General features: G+C 49.6%; 1 protein-coding gene across 5 annotated transcripts; it reads right to left on the reverse strand.

Annotated features, from left to right (window-relative positions):
* Positions 1–776: 776 nt before the first annotated feature.
* Positions 777–19,638, reverse strand: LGALS2 (galectin 2). Of its 5 annotated transcripts, none has more exons than XM_085569259.1 (6): positions 19,505–19,638; positions 11,156–11,893; positions 6,490–6,594; positions 2,384–2,466; positions 2,015–2,174; positions 777–967 (listed from the first exon to the last, which is right to left on the reverse strand). In XM_085569259.1, the coding sequence occupies exons 2-6, from the start codon at positions 11,156–11,158 to the stop codon at positions 821–823; spliced, it is 498 nt and encodes a 165-aa protein (XP_085425385.1). In that variant the 5' UTR covers positions 11,159–11,893; positions 19,505–19,638; the 3' UTR covers positions 777–820. The 5 variants fall into 5 exon arrangements, with proteins under 5 accessions (XP_085425385.1, XP_085425384.1, XP_031359509.3 ...); XM_085569258.1 differs by having other exon boundaries at positions 10,552–11,893; XM_031503649.3 differs by lacking the exons at positions 11,156–11,893; positions 19,505–19,638 and having other exon boundaries at positions 6,490–9,683.
* Between the last annotated feature and the right edge of the window lie 83 nt (positions 19,639–19,721).

A 19,721-nucleotide genomic window follows, 5' to 3' on the forward strand; every position in this document is an offset into this window, starting at 1 on the left:
AGAGGGCAAGGACACTGCCACCTTGCCTTGGACAAGGCTCTCTCTAAGATGCTCTCCTACTCTGCTCTCCTCCCACCCAGCCTGAAGTGTCCCAATGTTTGCTGTCACACATCAATCTCACTTTTGGGCTGGCAAGATACTTTTCAATTAGAGCAGCAGTGTGTAATAATTGGGACTATTTGCCTGTAGTCCTGTGCAAGCCACAAAACTCAGCCTAAATCCCACTGCCTCCCCTGCCCCATTTTCGATGAGTAGGATCCGCTGTGAAAATGTCAAAGTAATGGCTAACCTGACTGAAATGTGCCAGCAGGTGAGTGAGGTGAGGTAGAAGGGAAAGTTGGACACAATCCATTATCTATGGCAGGAATGCTGGCTGGGGGAACACCTGTGCTGTCCATGCCACCTTTTAATTAAGCACTTTTGTAGCACCTAATGCCACATCAAATGCCACTTCATTTACATTTATGCCTTCCTTCCCATTTCACCATCCCCCCTTCCCAAAAGCTCGGTTGCAGGAAGTAATGGAGCTTTGTGAAAAGATTACACAACTGTTTCCCAAGCAATCATATAGTGTCCTCATCCTGGACCCCACCTATAGCCTGCTTTGTCCTGCCTACTATCCCTTCGAGCCCACAGCCTGTTCTGACCTGGAAGGTACCTGGCATTATCCAACAAATGGCTTCTTTCCTATTGCTGGGAGAACCTTGGACTTTGTCAGTGGCTTGCACAGAGACACAAAGCTCTAACAGAAGACAAAGCAGCTGGAACAAGCAGTCTTCTACTGGCTTGGGTTTTTATTAGAGCTAGGATGCAATGCCCATCAGGTCATCTTGAAGGAGATGATCTTTAAGCCTCCCACGATGCTTATGTAGTTGATATTGTGGTAGCCATGCCGGTTGGGGAAGCACACTTCGTGACCATCCGGCAGTTTCACACGGAATTTGTCTGACAGCATTTCAATGAAGAACTGGGAGAAAATATAGAAAGAAGGGCAGGAACAGGGCGCAAGGAGGGTTTTCAGTGCTGGGGGTTGAGGTGAGGGTGATTCAGGAAATGAGCAGTTGATATCAAGGGTCTAAGCAGGAATACAGACTATGACTGGAGACAGGATCTCTTCTGAGGCAGTTTCAGCTACTCAGGCTGTAAACTCAGAGCAGCTAAACCCAGGTATGTCTTTACATGTCTTCACAGAGCATATGGAATATGTACACCACCGCTCTCCTCTGAACAGGGCAGAATAAACCCAACCCCCCAGTGTTCTCAGCAGGTCACCAGGACACAGGAAAAGGAGCTTTGCTGATAAACATGCACAAGCAGACAGGACAAGAATGCATCACCGGTCATTGAAAACTAAAGGCAATATTCCCCAAAGCCATCACTTCACTACCCATTCCCCAAGAGCTAGTTCTGACTGAGGAAATAAGCTTTCTCTCCAGAGCTATAGCAACTGGACTATTCCTAAATGAAGTGTTGTTAATGATTTGGGACATCAGATAAGGCGAGGCAGCAACTAGCACAGCATCCCTGGTAGGTAGAGAGAAAGGACAGATTGGCAGCATGGATCCAGGAGTAATAGGGACAGAAGAGTTCAGGGAGAGGCTTTTGGACATTGCTCCAAACTAGGGGTTGCCTTAAAGCCTGTGTTTACATAGGAAGGAGGAAGAGAAATAAGGTAAACAGCAGCAAAGCCCTGCTTCTTGGAGACTCCTTTTACTTTTATACATGCCCCAGGGTACACTCACCTCTTGGGCAGATGGAGGGGCAAGGAAGCACTTACAAAGCATGAGACAGACAGGACTCACTTAAAATCCCCAGAAACAGCATTGCAGTTTTTAAAGAGGAGTGGAAACAGCAATCAGGACAAAAAACCCAGAACAGGCACCATTGTGAGGGAGCAGGATGTATTGGGTGGGACCGGGAAAACTACGGTATGGGAATCTGCTAACCAGGGGCTTCCCCTCGCACCCCATAACCACCCCCCCACACCACACATACCCCAGGCTGGCACCCTCACCTTGACAGTGCAACCCCTGAAGAAAGGAAGGTGGTGGTCACGATGTTCTGTCTGCCAGAAATCAGAGCACTTGGAGTTACAGACGATGACAGACTCATTGAAGCGGGGATTGAAGTGAAGTGCCAAATCTCTTGAGCTGCAGCCAAGATTGATGCTGAAGCTATAAATGAGCATGAGGAAAGTCATATGCATGGACGGGAGACAGTCTTGGAAGACAAGATCCAACACACATCTCTGCACCCAGTTCCTCCATCAGTGTTGCAGGTGGCATAACAATGTGCTATTTTGTATCTGGCAACCTTGGAAAACCACCTTCCTCTATAGCCCAACTTCAACCCCAGCATGCCAAGGTGGTTTCTTTGTACTTACCCAACAGTATCAGCAGATATTTTGCCCTTCACCTTCAGGGTGTTCCCAGGCTTCATATTCAGGTTTAAGATTTCAATATTTCCCTAAGGCAGAGAAAAATAGTCTGTGGGGTTCCTTCAGCCATTCCTCCTGACTTGCCACTGCAATTGAGAGGGTGCTGCTTGGAGGCATCCCAGCCAGGAGAACATATATTGCTCTCAGCTGGTGCTCCTCTCATGACGAAACCCTCCATGCTGCAAGTCTTGTGTGAACTTCTCATTCCATGAGAGAAGAGTGGGCTGAGTGAAACCCGCAAGAGAGAAGAGACATCAGAGAGAGAGGAAGTGAAAACTGACTTGTCCTCAGCAGAATGACGAGAAAGCAGGACAGGAGAGATACAAAGAGGGTAAACCAGAGGAGCACTGTCCAGGGTTTGGTGGAAAGCTGATGCTGCCCAAGAAATGCAGGTGGTGAGAGTGGCAATGACTTGCCAATCTTATTCAGCCTTGCTGAGCTGAGGACCCTGGGTGACAGAGGACAGGAGCAGCAGTGCTTACAGGCATTTTCCTCAGAGGGCAGGGTAACCAGGCAGGGAGAGACCAGCAGTTTAGCTCAGAAATGCTTTGCACATAGGACCTTACTGCTCTAAACTTCCCTGTGGCTTACACATTAACATGACTGCTGCCTCTGCAAAGCTCCAATGGCTGCTATTAAGCCAGGAGACTTTGATCCTAGTAAAAAACTTCCATATGTACACTTCTTACTAGGAATTCCAGGAAATAAAAGCAATCCCAGCCTCCTTGGTGGGCTCTCAGTGGAAGGACTATGACACACAGCCCTTAGGGTGCTACTTTAGACATGAGATAGGACAAACATATTCCCATCTGGCCAAGGAGTGTGACCAGCATGTTCACTTATTTCCTGTGTGTAACAGCTCACCCAAAAGAACATCCCAGCTCCTTCCTTTTGTGGCAATAGGCAGCTCCAAAATCCATACCAGCAGACAAATATGATCTCCACCATCCTTCCCCACAGTGCTCCAAAAAGGGCTCAAAGGGGTTTAGAGGAGAGGACAACCAACACACTCCCTCTAGATGGCATGAGTTATGGAGTGTCCTCTGCAGGAGTGACGTAATGGCTCCTTCCCTTCTTGTGGCTCTAGATTCAGCTGTGTGGATTGCAATACCCTTATGTGGCAGCTCTTCTGCAACCTCCCATCCAAGCCCTATCTAGACCCAAACCTTTTAGCCTGAGGAGCCACACACCAGGCCACTTCAGGTTCAATAGTCCCATCCTGGAATGTTGTCCTCACAGGAGAGTATCACCTCTGCTGTCTTCTTCCCAGGTTAGAGCTATGATGTCAGTCAGTGCCCCTGACTTGTAAGACTCCTGAAGTCAAGTGGAAAAGGGAGATAGAGGAGGAGGAGGAAGAGGTCAAGGCTCGGGGGACCAGTTGTACCTCAGTCCCCCTCCCAAGCCCTACAGAGCACCTGAGTGCTCCTGCTGCTGTACAGACAGCTGGTAGATGGCTTCTACCCTTCCCTAAAACATCCTGAAGAAAGGAGAAGTACTGATAAGCACTCCTTCCCTGGAGGCATTTCCCACAAGCAAAGGGTCATAAAGTCTAGCAGGCTTGGGAAATTTGTTTGCTTTGGAAGATGCTGAAACTGTTGTTGAAACCTCCAGGGCTGAGCATGGAACCAGCAGGAACCATGCCGGGGATGGTGTTTTCTGGCACTGGGTCTCTTTCCCACCACACTGCTGTGTCCATGGCATACCTGTACACACCTTCACATCACACAGCTGCCATCCTAAGGATAATACAGAGCCCAGGATCCCCTTCTCAGATATTGGAGCAAAACTGAATGGCTGTAACTCGCTTTTTATCTGGAGAGTAAGGATTTGCTGTCTGAACGGTATCCTGGTATTCCAGTCTTAGTAAATATACCCATGAGAAGGGGGTCTTTTACAGACTTAGGCAAAGCAAACAAGCAGTAATTGCTTATTTTCATTAAGTATAAACATACTAAACCAATGCGTATCTTTCCAACACAGTTTATAAATGCCATACTTGTTGACCTTCATTACTTGGTTAAATTTGTAAACAAAACTTAGAGATACATACACAAATTAAAACCCCCAAACACAGTACACAGAAAAGCTAAAGTTGGACTAGGAGAACCCTCAGCTCGAGGTACAGTTTCTAATATGCAGGATTCCTATAACCTGGAAAAACCATAAACCACAATCACTCAGTTTCTGTCTAACCAGCACAGTGTGTTAACAGGAGGGTATTATCCATCTGACAACAATTTGATGGATTTTTCCAGAACTATCTTTCACTTCCCAAGTGTAACACAGAAAACTTTAGTTCTGTCACCACCCTATCAATACCTACAGCAGTGGATATTGTTAATTGAATCAAGTCTTGTTTTAGATTTTGGCTTTGCTGTGCTGGTATAAATTTGACAGGCTCACCAGTGGGATTCAGGTGGCTTCCCAGAGGATGCTCCAACCCATTGCATATGGCACCAACAATTCTCTATTTCCTGTGAGAATTCATACCAGGTAGGTATGTGAATTTGGTCTACAGGTGGTTGTGCCACTGCTGCAGTAATATTCATGGTGCCATCCATTTGTATGTGATCTTGGGCATTTGACACAAACAGTTTCAGCCTATCTGCAAGGCGACGAAGGGGAGGAGTTAATAGGGCTGGATTGACAGAAGCTACCATCAGGACTCACCTTAATTGATTACTTAAATACATGCTGCCTTTTGTACAGAGCTGCCAGATCTGAGAATCCTGTAATTTTAAACAGCAGTAGGCTTTCCTGTGTCCTGTGTGTCTATGCCCCCAGCCCAGTAAGTAGCTCAGGTAGTCTATGAGTAGTTATGGTTACCTGGGGTAGTAGTTAAAAATACTCTATGTCACCAGAATCTTTCTTCCTCACTCAGCATGATCTGATCTCTGTGCATAAGGGAAACTTGTAATCAGTTTTGTATTCCCCTGAACATCTAGAATGTTCTTCCAGCAATATATCTTACTCTGCAGGGAACAGTAGGTGTGGGTTTCTCCACCCCCATCATCCACAGTTTCAGTTTTAATTAAAGGATGAACTTTTACCACTTTTGGGGTAGGGTAAGAGTCTGCCTCTAAATCATTGTACCAAATATCCCCATCCCATGTTTCAGGATCCTCACAATATACCACCCTATAGATGTGCTGGAATGAAATAGAGAATGATTCATGTGGGATTTTATCAAGTCATTTACCTAGATTTTTCTGCATCTATTTTTCTCATATTTCAGCTGCAGACAGTAGTTTTTTCTAATTGTTCATTTTTATTTAAAATAATATCTACTAGTTTTTACAATTTCTCCTATGTCCCTTTCTCAAAAGACAATGCTGTTCTAAGAACCTCATTTTCTCACTTCAAACTCATAAATTTTACATCTGCAACCGTTTTCAGGTGGCAGTAAGCTTTTGATTTTTTGCATGCAAGATAAACAACCTCCCAAAACTGCACAAATAACTTACCTTCTTACCTTTCATGGGCAACTTACCTTTTCCTCCTCATCCTCTTTTTCATTCGACCTGCAAATTATTAATGTGATCAACTATTGCTTGTACATTATCACAATTAGTTTATGCCCCTCCCACCCCTGGAGGAGAGAGGCAATTACCAAACTTCTCCAGGAGGGAGTAAAATTTTAGCTTTACACTGGTCACCCTTGATAACCATTTTTCCTTCGGTCTCCCTCAGAGGGAGACAACCTGGGCACACCAGGCAAGAGAAAGCTGTCACCCACAGAGGGACAGTAAAAGTTACAGTAAATGCTTGGTCAATCTCCTTCAGAGGGTCAATCTCCCACCTGGAGGAAAGAGAAGTAAAAGTTCAGAACTGTTGAACAGGACTTTGGGTCAGAAAATGGTGATGCTAATTAAAATTTTATGATTCACTGTTGAAGTTGTCTGACCAAATGAAGGTGGAAAGGAGACTAAATGCCAGTTCAATAATGCTGACTTTATTTTACAAAATTAATCTTATATGGAAAAGAGAAACGGAGGGAGAGAGAAAGAGAGATGGGGAGATGAAGCAAGATAGGGCAAGTAGAAGGTAGTCACCTCCATGGATCTAGCAGCCTCCCGTTGGTCCTTCTGTGCCTTGGGCTTCTTGATGGTGGGTGTCATCCAGTTCACTTTATATCCTGAATGATTCTTATGCAGTCCCTTATTTGGGTAGAAAGCAGAGGTAGAAGTAACTTTCAGTTCCACATTATCATGTGAAGAAAGAGTAGGCATGGTTCTGCCATTGTGCATACTCAGATCTTAATTTGATGGTCACTGGGGGTCTGTTCTGGGAATTGTGTGAGACAAGTACCTCAAAAAAGAAGTGTCCTATTTGTGACCCCACTTCTAGCACTTGCACAGTAGTTCACTTCTTATCTAACACACACCACAGTTGAACTTGAACCTGAACAAAACCTGAACAGTTTTGTTTCAGTTCAACTGAACCAAAACTGAAACTTTGCTTCCTTCATAGGTTATGCATGGGCACTCGTGACTTTTGTTCTGCAACAAGTTCACCACCAAGCCCTTGTTTAAGATATATGCTGCAAATTACAAATCCTTTCCTTACAGCTGCCTGAGAGGGAGAGCAGCATGTGTCTCCTACTGTGTCCAGTTCTGGGCTCCTCAGTAGTACAAGGGACATGGAGCTCCTGGACTGGGTCCAGTAGAGGGCTGGAGTCAATGAAGGGACTGGAGAATCTCTCTTATGAGGAAAGGCTGAAGGAGCTGGGCCTGTTCAGCCTTGAAAAGAGACAACTGAGAAGGGACCTCACTAATGTCTATCAGCATCAGAAGGATGTAGCCAGACTCTTCTTAATGGTGCTAAGCAATAGGACAAGAGGCATCAGGCAGAAACTGATACACAGGAAGTCCCACCTGAATGTGTGGAAGTGCAGGTGACTACACACTGGAACAGACTGCCCAGAGAGGTTGTGGAGTCTCCCTCACTGATGATATTCCAGAACCATCAGTATGCAATCCTGTGCAATATGCTCTTGGGATGATCCTGCTAGAGCAGGAGGTTGGGCAAGGAGGAGATGACCCCTGTGGGCCCTTTCAACCTGACCCATTCTGTGATTCTGTCTGAGCAATGAGTAAAACTCCCCGTGCAGAGAGTGGAGTGCAGAGCCACAAGTACCATGGATGTGAGAATACACAGAGAGGGAGACGAGCAGGAAAGAGGCACGAGCTGCTCAGACAGGGGCCATGAGATTTTATCAAGATAACGTTTACCCCCTCCTACAATGTTCAGCCGGGGCGTTCACCCCCCTTTTATTTGCCAAAGGGAACAATAGTGGGAAGCCAGGCAGCAACTCTGCCAGCACTGGCGACTTCCTTAGTCTGCAGAGCTGAGCCTCCAAATGGTCAGACACCAGCCCTGTGCAGATGGTCTCCCTCATGCAGGAGTATGTGATCTCCACATCAGAAGGGGATGAGACTTTAGGGACCCCAGAAGATTCAAAATTCTCCACTGCAGTTGGAGAATTTTGGAGGTGGCAATTGGGATGATGAAAGGAGGGTGACAGGAGCAGGTTGATACTTCCCTGCTGACACTGCAAAGCAGAAAGCCTGGGGAAACAATGATAGCATGGGAATGTAAATCCCACAGAAAGAGGAAATCCGGCTAAAGAGCATCTGCAAAAGAGGTGGAGGATCTGTGCAGTAGGGGAAACATAAACAATAGCTGTGGAAGCAGGCAGACACTAGTGCAAAAGATCCAGGAACGCTTCACTCCCCAGAGAGATGATCCTATAATAGGGTACCTGATTGGGAGCACCCCTCCAGGGCCCCCTAGATTTTTACCCAGGCCAGAGGGCAGCTGGCTTGTACTGCTATTGGACACCCATGTTCACTTTCAGCCAGAAGGATGGCAGGGCAGGTCCTCTGCAGAGTGCTTTCACCCCATAAAATGCAACAGCTCTATTTGCAGAGATCCCATATGGTAGATTTTGGGGTCAACAATCTTTCCCAGCCTTCCTTCTAGTCCTAAGGTGATCTCAGGCCATGAGGAGTACCAACAGGATCTCAGGACCCTTGCAGTGCCTCCAGACAGCAGCACCTGATATACCATAGCCTAGAGCTGCCACCTCAACCACAGGGCACCCACACAGCTGTTGAGAACAGACTGAATGCCACCCTCCCCAGCAGGCTGCCAAGATCCTCGGCAGCATCTCGTTGCTGGCAGCAGTATTTATTTTGTTCTCTTATTTGGGCAGGAGATAAGCCAGCTAGGTGTGAAGCCCTGAGGAAAACCACAGACTTTCCCATTTCCCAGCCAAGGTAGATTCAGTGGTTAGAGGATTCCCAGGGCTTTTTGTGGCAGAGACAGCCCCCAGAATCCACACCAGCATGCCAAAATCCTCCCCACCGTCTCTCTCAACAGTATTCTGAGGAAGGGCTGCAAGGGGCTCAGAGGAGAAGGAGTCAACACATTCTCTCCAGACAACGTGAGCTATGAACAGTCCCCTGCAGGACTGACACAGGTCACCACCTGTGAGACATAATGCTCAATACAGAAGATAAGATAGGAAGATAGAGGAAGGCAATCAGGAAGATAGAGGAAGGCAAGGCAGCCATGCCAGGTGCATGGAAGCATGTGCCCCTGTCCCCATATCAACCCAAGCTCTGCAAGAAGAAGAGAGAGATCCCTTTACCACCCTCATAAAAGGCTTGGTGCTAACGAGCCACCAAAGAAGTGGCACTGGAGAATGACACTGCAGTACAGATAAGGTACCTGTCCCATATTGCACTCCAGGCACCAAAGGAGCCTGTGCCTTGGACCAGGCATCAGTGTCTGCTCAAGGCAAAGGGAGCTGGAGAGACCAACCATGCATTCTTTCTTGGAGCAGCAGCTGCTTACTCTGCTATTATTTCCTACTGCTTCATATAATTTGTACTCCACAGCAAGCTATTGTCCCTTTCCACTGGCTATTTATTTCCTTGAATAGCCTCTGGGGAAAGATTTCAGTGCGGGAGTAAAGAAAAAAGAAAAACTCCACACAATAAATCTCAAGCAGTGACCTGATTTAAACTGTGTTCTCTGACCTCATCTGGGCCCTGGTTGTGGTTCCTCATGGCAGTTGTGATTAAGTCCTGCTTCTGCTTTGATTTCCTCTCTTCATTAAGTCTAGGGGGGAATGACCCCTGCCTTAGAGGGCTGTGGGGTGGATTTTCAGAGGCCAGGGCTCAGGATACAACTGAGCAGAAACTTCCACCACCTCCCAGTGGAGATGCTCAGCCCTCCACCTACCAGTACAGAAATTCCTGAATAGGACTGGCTTTCCCTTTAGTCAAGAGGTGTTGGTTGGTCTCTCAGCAAAGAGTGCTGCAACCTACACCCAACTGCTCCCTGAGCTCTGAAAGTCAGCCAGCTTCCTAATGGAGGAGGACTGAAAGAACAAAATGTACTTACCTCAGCCAAACACTGAGGTAAGCAAGAAACTGGGTAAGCAGGTCTGTGGATCTGAAGGGTGTGTACCAGAGAGAATTGTCCAGGAGATGCAGGAGAAGCCAAAGCAAGAAAAAAGTGCCCAGAAGCACTAAACTCCTCCCTAAGATAGTACCCAGAGTGAGATGGCTCCTCTAGAGAAAGCACTGGTCTCCACATTCAGATTGAGTAAAATGGGAAGGAACAAAGGACTAGAGGTTAATCTCCTGCCATCCCTCCTGCCTCAGCTCCCTCACAGCGCATCATCCAGAGCACTTGTGGAAACTATGGAAGTAGCATCCATGATCTAAATGGGAGGGCAAGACATTAGAGGCCACCAGCATCCAGTAGGCTCTCCATGAACATCACCCCTCTTCAGCTGTAGGGTGCAATTTTTCTTCCTTAGGATGTGGCGGAAAAGGAGGAGGAAGAACAAAGATAGCTGAAGAACTAAAATGTGGGGGGGAAACATACACCTTTCTTCAGGGCAAGGGACAGCAGTGAGAAAGGGAATCTGCATCAAGCAGTGGAGCAGATCAAGAGCACAGGGAACAAGTACAGCCTCAGACTCCATCTCTCTCCCTCCTCGATCAGAAGGGCAGTGGTGCCACAGTGGCTGGCATCTCCCACCTCCAGGGGGGAGCTCAAATGTGCTCTTGATGGATGGTTTCCATGTTATGTCCTTGTACCTTTGCAGGGGATGTCTCTCTCAGGCAGCCCTGAAGTCTGTAAAAACATTTCTGTGTGGTCTGAGCTGTGCACGGGGAAGGGGAGAAAGGTGGTTCATTTGCAAGGAAGTTGGTAGATAAGGGGTCGTTTTTATCAACCCAAGCAGCCACATGAGTCATGTCTTCTGAGTTCCCAGCTTGGCTGAAGGGCAGGAGAACGAACACAACTGGCAGAGGGTGGAGAAAGGAGGTCAGAGGACTGCTTGACATGCCACCCAATTCCATTTCCAGATTTCATGTCTCTAATTCTTTTACTCATAGGTGCATGCCAAGAATCTGGGTTGTGGAAAAGGCTTTCAAAAACACGCCTGGAGATAATAATTCACTTGTGTTGAAAGCTTCCCTACTGGAAAAGAGAAGATGTACAGAAAGCTCACAGCTTCTCTCTCTCTCTGGGACCTTTGGGATCATGCAACTTTGCCCATATCTTCTGGATAAGATATTATTAGCTCAATGGGAAAAGGATCTTCCAAAGAGCTCTCCACAAAGGATCAGCTTCATGAGGTCTTATGGTCCACTTGCATCTTCCACCAAAAGATTAACATCTACAACAGTTTTATCTTACCATTGAGCAAGGAAAATGGTAGCTCCCTCACATGAGGAAATTGAGGTACAGACACCCAACTTCACATCCAAAATCAACTCCTCCTGTTTGGATTCTCATCTTAAAGCTTCCACGGCCACAAAATCAAATCAAATCATTTTGCAAATCTGTGCAAAAAGCTAAAAGGAAGCTGTGCTCCCCTAGCTGATACAGCTGGAGTATCAAAGATGCTGATCTCTCATCACGCCATCTACTATCAGCAGGAGGTACTGAGGCATTTAGTGCCTCTGGAAAAAATCAGCCCTTGGTGGGTCCAATTAAGTCTGAAAAACAGAGGCATTCAAAGAAGTCTTCCTGCAGTTGAAGCCATGGGACTTCCAAGATTCCCCAAGCCCAATTTCACTGACTTCAAGGGGACCATTTGCCACAACACAGACAGCATGAGACCAGCTGGCTGGAACTAGAATAAGCAAAAAAGAAATGCAGCATTGCACCATTATACAAAAGGTCCTTGGGGACCTCCCTCCACAGAGCAGCCATCCTGGATTAAACCCCACAGCACAGCAAGGGCAAGAAGTGAGAGTGACTGCCGAGTCTCCATCCTGCATAGGGACAATGAGGCTGTAGGACTTGCTCTCACAGCTTCCAGTGCTGAGCCGGGCAGGTTGAACAACTCTGAGGACTTGCAGGAATCTTTCAGACAAGCAGAATCCATCTGAGTCACACGCACGAGGCACAATGCCAATGGTGGCTCATCCACTGGAAAAAAAAAAAAAGAGAGAGAAAGAAATGCTAAGGGAGAAATAGCAAGTTTTGAAAAGCCACAAGAATTAACAGCTCATAGGCTGGAAAGAAGGGGAGCATAAAAAAAGTCTTTTCTCCCATGCTCACATCACTAAAGCCAAGTATCCTTCATCTCCACTGGGAAGCAGCAAGCCACCTTACCACACATGAGCTTTGAGGGCATCTGAAGGGGCAACCCACCCTGGATCTAAGGCCATGACTGAGGTCTGCAAAGGAAGGGGTTGTCAAGTCAAAACTATCTGTTGCTGCAAAATCAGCTTGAACAAACTCCCTTTGATGGCACTGCAAAATGAAACAGTAAAAACCAAACCAGATGAACATGGGAAAGAAAAGCTGCCAAAAAAAGGGGAGTCCAAATCCCCAAATGACTGACTCAGTGCAGGAAATGGACATCTAAAGAGGGAACTGCAGGCATCTGAAGGAGACCTAAGAAAATATCAGGCCCATACAAATGACTCTCTCTATTCCTCTTCTCCCACTTTCCAGAGGGAAGGGCACTAGAAATACCTGAACCCATGGACCTTCAAAGTGAGACACAGAGAAAGAGCTGGGCCACAGCACTGCCCTGAGATATTTCATCTCCTCAAGATACTTCAGGGAGCAGGGCAGTGACTGCTTTGCACTGATGGGACACCTAGTCTCCCTTTCCAGCACTACACTGGACACCATGGGATACCCTGTTCCATGTAGGCATCCTGCCCCTTCTCTGGACTTCACCCATGAGCCTCTACTCTTGTTTCTGACCCGTATAGCCAGTAGGACATAAGCCCTCACTTGAGCACAGTGGATGTTTATTTTGCATTCCCAGCAGTCATGCCAAGCTCTTTGTTCTCTCTGGCTCTCTTTCCCTTCCTTCCAGTTTGTGCCTTTTCCTGCTGTCCTTTTTTTCCTCACCACTGGCAACATGCAGGGGCCAAAACCTTGCTGTGTCCCTCTAGCTGCTCCCAAATTTCTTTGTGCTGCTCCCCTCCTGGAAAGCCCCCGGCAGCAAAACAGACACCAGGCTTTAATTGCAGTCAGATTCCTGGACAGAGGATGCTTGCTCCAGAGAGGGGAAAAGAGTATTGGAAACTAAATGCCTTCAGTGCGACTCACCCCAGACTAATCTTATCATATCCCAGGCTGAATAGCTCAAACACTGGTTGCCAACAAACAGACTCAAACAGACTTCCCAAGCTGGGAGATCTGATAAGCACAACATGAGGACAAGTGGCTGCAACTGCCAGGCAAGTTCCCATCTGCAGGCAGATATCTTATCTTTTCTGTCAAGATGGGACACACATCCAGTCTGCTGCACAACAGTAGGGAAAAGCTAGTGGAGACCTGCTTTCTGGCCCTGAAGTAGCACTGCTTACAACACCATCCCTGAGGAACATCTCTATTATTCACTCGGCCTCATTAGGAAAGGGGTGGGAATCTTTCCTGAACAGCTCTGTCAGAGACACAGCTTCCCTGAGAGCTGGCTCAGAATGAGCTGAGGGTGCCTTGCACTAGCTCTGGACACCAGCAGGAGAAGCACAGCACTGAGAGGGAAGACGTCTCATAGCCCACTATTGAACCATGCCATGACACCACAGCTTTTAACCCTATCAAATCTCAGCACACACCATCCTCCTCCTGAAATTCAGCTGGAGCACCGCTGCTGGGAATCAGGCTACTCCCGATGCAAAGCTGCTCTGTTCTAGGAGGAGCGACCTCTGTGGAAAGAGGAACAGCCTCTAGGAGCAGCTCCCCAACTCCATGAGGAACAGCAAAAGTGCACATCAGGGACAGCAAAAGTGTGACATGGTTGCAGCAAGATCCAGAATGTGGACACTGCCTTTGAAAAGCCTGCGGAGCTGAGGGGAACAGTGAGTTGCTTGAACACAGCCCCTCCAAGTGGAGACAAGGCAGAGGCTGGTCAAATGCACCTGCTCTTTCTTCTGGCTGGGGGACACGTCTGTCAGCACATTGAATGGGGGATACATGAGCTCTGCCCCTGTTCTGCTCCCTGACTGAGCTCCCAAACCTGATGTGGCTTGGGGTGACAGGGGAAATAGGACACAGGTGTGTGTGCATGGGAAGTTCTTGCAGAAGCATGTGCTCCATGGGCTCCTTGTTCTGCCGGCCTCAGGCAGGAGAGCCAGAGAGGAAAATTCAACATGTTTGTGTGCCCAGGCCTGCCTGATCCCTGCATCCAGGAGCAGGCCCCCACACTGACCTCATTTGCTTGGGCAACATTTTCTCTTAGTATCTCACCCACTCCACACGACAGAAGGTCAAATGCAGCCAATGATGCATAGCATGGAGTATTGGACACTGAGTCACAACCCACAGGTCAGCCATACCCAGCAGACAGAGCATTTCCCAGTTTCAGTCTGACACACACACCTCCATCCCACACACTCGCCCACGACCTGTTGCATGACATTCCCCATTTTTCGACAAGGAAGACACTGGAAAATTAGAGGATAAATATACAGGCTGCAGGTGACTGCACTTCAAAAACCTGCCTTCTGAAGGACCTGGGCTTACAGGGTGTAGCTATTTCACCCTTGGCCCCAAAAGCCAAGGAGCAGAACACAGCTCCCATCCATGGGGTTAAAAGCATGGCAACAAGGCTCTGTTAGGAACAGTCCCCAGCCCACCCTGTCCCCCAGCCGTGCCTGGGTGCTGTACAGGGCACTACTCAAAACCAAGGCAGGGGGATTGCTAACAACTGCACAGCATGAGCCATCATCCTGAGGCAATGCTCAGGCCCAGCTCTGCTCCTGTTGCATTTATGAAAACAGATGAAGCCAGAGGGACTATAAAGGACCCTATGAAAAGCCAGGTTCACCTTGGGTAATATGCATATGCAGACTCAGAGTCTCCCTACCCCTCCTCTTGGGTCACAGCTTTCTTTTTATCCCTAGCTCCATGTCCACCATGCCCCAGCACGGGGATCGCTCTGCCCTGCTGCTCTGCAGCATCACCAGCAGCAGGGCAGAAGCCAGCTGTAGTGCCAAGTGGCAGAGACTGAGCAGCCAGGCTGGAGGGAGGGCGCCGCCGGACTGCCTCCTCCTCCTGTTTCACAGCCCGGACTTTAGCCAGCACTGGAGTTTCCTAGGGAACCTGAGGCAGCTGCAGCCAAAACGAGATTGCTGGCAATGGGGGATTTTCAAACCTGGGCCAAACCCATCTATTCAAGCTCATCATGCCACACTTGAGTCAGCTGCACAGCTGAGTACACGTGCATTCTGCACTGGGGCACTCTGCAGCGGGAATGCCTCCTCCCTGAGCCGTGCTGGAAAAGAGACACTGCACACGACTGGATCTTTGCGCTCCCGGGCGGCTGCTACATTAAACATCCCCAGCAAATGCTTCACTAAGTCACACTTCGTTGTCGCCGCAATGCGGGGATGTGCTCATCATCCAGGCTTGGGGATTTGCTGCAGCTGGGCTCCTCGGTTTGCTTCAGGACGCCTAGCTTCATGTTGCCAATTTCTGCTCAGATCACGCTTGGGTGCCTGTGAAAAATGCCTTTGCAATAGGGTTTTTCTCTTTCTCCCTCCTGCTGTTCTTTGAGCCAAACTATATCTCAGCAAAATCCAGGCTCTTGAACTACCTTTTTCCCCCCAGTACTTGTGCTCTCTAATCAAGCCCCTTCCATCTGCCAGCTGCAACTCTGCAAGCAAGGGGTAAAGCAAGAATGGATGCATCTGTTCACGTTTTCCAGTGCCTCTGCCGACTCCCGAGCATCGAGTGCACAGTATTGGTCATGGATCTGTTCCAGTTTGGAGCTGATCTCATCAGCAGCTCTGTGAATGACTCCATCGAGGCTCCCCCTTGCGGGCCCAGGGCCCTCAGTGCTCACTTCAGCGCCATAAATTCAAGAAGCTCGCTCTAACCTGGCAGGTCTTCCTCTCCTTGTTCAGCTTCCAGCTACAAAACCTACCAGCCCCCAAGCTACAGCTACAACGAGGGCTTCTGTCCCATCAGTTTTATTTAATCTTTGCCTGCTGAAGATATAGTTCCTCAGCAGCAAGAGCATTCCCATACTCTCAGAGCACACCCCAAATGCCCTGGACTTTGTTACAAAGAAACTAGCAGCATCAGCAAACCCACTTGAGCCTTCCCCAGGGTGTAAGGAGACACTTTCACTCCCCACACTGTACAGAAGGGCACTGCTGCCTGCTCAGTCATGGAATCAAAACACTCCTTGGGCTGGGAAACAAGGCTTGAACACAAGGAAACACGGAGCTGCACAGCTCACCTCTAACTCTGGTATTTGTTTCTCTCATTTGTCTTGCTGAGCCAGTTGCTCTAATGACAGAACTGATATGGAAAGGAAAATTGGTGTATAGAGGTCAAGACCATTTCCCAAAGGAAGAAAATGAAATTATACCCCCATGCTAACAACCAGGGAAACTGAGGCAGCAAGATTAGCTGAGTATTTCCCTGAGTCTTGCTTCAAGACATGCTTAATTGCAGAGATCTAGCCAGCAGGTTTTCTGATCCCTTATGCAGCATCCTGTTTCCTCATTCTGCTCCTGTAGCTGCAGAAGGATGCCTTTGATCACAGGGGACAGGTCCTCCTACAGCTGAAAGGGAAACTACTGAAAGAAATGGAAGGGAGCAATCCTGGTGGATGATTGCATACAAGAAAGTGCTGCATATGAAAGGGAAGGAGACATTTCCTATTAGATTAAAGGAGCTCAAACCTGCTCTCCCTCTAGAGAAGTATGCAACTCTATACTTGCCTCTCTAATTGCCACCCTCTGCTGGGAAAGGTGCTTAAAAGTATTGCAAAAGGAAGGATATTAGCCAAGGTCAGGGAATGGCAGGGCTGCAAAGCCAGAGGATTGTGTAAAGAGGTACATGGTCCCAGGTGATGTCAGGAGAGATGCTGCCAGCTCGTTCCAAGAGAAAGTAGCAGAGTGAAAACTGAGCAACCCCCCCAGGAACTGGTTGATGGAGTCAGCCAGAGCAGGAAAACAAACAAACAAACAAACAGGAAAAACAAAAAGGAACAAAAGACCACAGTACCAAACTTCAGGAAAGTGAAAGGTCTCTGGCAGAACACGTTGCCAAAGAAAGAACAATCTGATGGGGAAAGAGAAGCTCACATCCTGGGCCACAGCTGATGACCCAAGAGGAAGCGCACACAGGCACATCTGAAAAACATCTCAGGGCTCACATAAACACACAGCAGAGAAACCAAAAAAACACTGAGACAGAGACAGGGTGACAGAGTGGTTCTGGCCGGCAGAAGACGACCTAGCAAGTGGAAAACCCTTCTCCCAGGCAGACTGGCCTCTCCTGTGAGGCCTTTCCTAACCGATGGAGAGGGACTTGGCCTGTTTGGGATTCACCTCGAGTTCGAAAGCAGCAGGAGTGCTCGCTGAGCCCGGGCTGCTCAGGCAGGCGCTCCCCTGCCTGCTGGTGCCCTCTGCGGGCGGTGCTGCAGAGCCGGACAACCGCGGACTGCGTCCCTGTGCCAGCACAGGGCTAACCCGTGAGCTGTGCTCATCCAGGCTCCTGGCTTGCACGCCATCACTTTCCTCCACAACTGGCTACAAGCTAATTATAGCTCCAGTACTTTCCTTCTGGAGCAGTGTTAATTACAATTTGGAGCGCCTCACTCCGTCCAAACCTAGCTTAAAATTCCAGCTGTCGGTAAAAATAAATCGAGGGGAGAAAGGTTGTTCCTCACACATCATCTAGCTGCTCTTACAGGGAGCAAAGATTCACATTCCGATCTCCTTTTCCATTGGCTGCACTTTGAGTCCCTGTTATATGGAAAGCAGATGTACCAAATGGGAAAGACTCGTAAATCTGTGAGAAATAAAAGCAAGGTCGCCGCTGACAGGACTGTTATGCACGAGTTCACTTGCCATTGTTTGCAACCGGCCGAAAAGAGGTGCAGCCTTCCATTCGTCCTGGACTTGCTAACCACTGGGTGTTGCCTAAGAAAGGAAAACAAACAGGCTTGAGACTCAGACGGACCGAAACCTGAGCAAAAGGGGGCTGTGTAAAACACCAGCCTGCGAAACCTCTCATTCAGAGGCATCGCTGTGGGGGATGGAGCGCTGCGTGCCTTCTATGCAGATCGTACATGACCTGGAGGGCTCCTACAGATGACTTCAGGATTCTCAGAAAAATCAAAGGAATAGTGACAGGCAGGGTTGACTCATACGATTAAAATAATCTGTGTAAAACGTGCCTGAACGCAGCAAGGGGAAGGATGTTGCAATTTTCTATGAAAGGCACTTTAAAAGGACTTTGTGATGCAAGGCAGTAACAGTTAAAAAAAGAACTACATTCAGGCGCCAAAAAGTGCGTTTTAATGGCCAAAAAGCCCTTACCAAAACAATGGCTATCCATCAGGAAAAGCCATTAGGGGTGACAGCAAGGCAGTTCCCTCGTCAGCCGTGGGATTAGTGCTGTAAATGAGTAACCCAGCACGGGGGCTCAGACGCCTGCCTGCACATCAGAGGCCGGAACGCCGGATTCTGGGCTGCATTGTGCCCTTATCACCGGCGCTCCGGCCCGCCCCAGCCCCAAGAGCCGCCGCCACCAGCGGGCACCCCTCACACAGGGGCTGCCCTCACACAGGGGCTGCCCTCACACAGGGGCTGCCCTCACACAGGGGCTGCCCTCACACACGGGCACCCCTCACACAGGGGCTGCCCTCACGCAGGGGCACCCCTCACGCAGGGGCACCCCTCACACAGGGGCTGCCCTCACACAGGGGCACCCCTCACACAGGGGCACCCCTCACACACGGGCACCCCTCACACACGGGCACCCCTCACACAGGGGCTGCCCTCACGCAGGGGCACCCCTCACGCAGGGGCACCCCTCACACAGGGGCTGCCCTCACACACGGGCACCCCTCACACACGGGCACCCCTCACACACGGGCGCCCCTCACACAGGGGCTGCCCTCACACAGGGGCTGCCCTCACGCAGGGGCACCCCTCACACAGGGGCTGCCCTCACACAGGGGCTCCCCTCACACAGGGGCGCCCCTCACACAGGGGCTCCCCTCACACAGGGGCGCCCCTCACACAGGGGCTGCCCTCACACAGGGGCTGCCCTCACGCAGGGGCTGCCCTCACGCAGGGGCTGCCCAAAGCTGCTCCCGGATGGGCAATGCAGGAAAGCAAACTGCAAAAGCGGGGAGAAGCCCTGCTGCTCCTGCTCCTGCCAGGACCCCAGGCGCTGTTAGGTGCCACAGCTGGCTGGCCTAGACCGCCAGAAGCACACGGAAAGCGGGGACAAACGGAGTTTGTTGTCCTGGAACGCTCCAGCCATTTCTGGAGCATCGCCAGCCACCCCCATCCCCCGCCCGCCCCGCACGCTGCTCGGCCAGGCAGAAGGACCAGGCCAGGCGCTGCCAGATCAGTACAGTGCAGGGGACGGCACTCGCTGCCATTGATATTTATATTTATTACTAGCCAGTACCCGACCCCAGCCCTACTGCCGGGCCCGGCGGGCGCGCACCGCGCAGGCGCCGCACGCGGTGGGCCCGTGTCCTTTTAAAGGTCACGCCGCTGGCCGTCCGCCGGAAGTGCCCGTTCTCCGTAACGGAAGTGGCTTCACCTGCCAGTAACACCGCTTCTTCCGGGAGGGGCCGGCCCGCCCGGTTTCCGCGCGGCCGCTGCTTTCCGGCGCTCTGCCCCGCCCCGCGCTCGCTCGCCCTCTGTGTCCTTCTCCGGGACAGCCTTCCGCTTCCTTCCGCGTCCTTCCGCGTCCCGCGCCTTTCCCTGCCCCTGCGCCGTGCGCTCATGGTGGAGCGGCAGTGCGCGGCAGCAGGGGG

Source organism: Lonchura striata, chromosome 1A, assembly GCF_050655825.1.
Source record: "Lonchura striata isolate lonStrDom1 chromosome 1A, ASM5065582v1, whole genome shotgun sequence".
NCBI classification, from domain to species: Eukaryota; Metazoa; Chordata; class Aves; order Passeriformes; family Estrildidae; genus Lonchura; species Lonchura striata.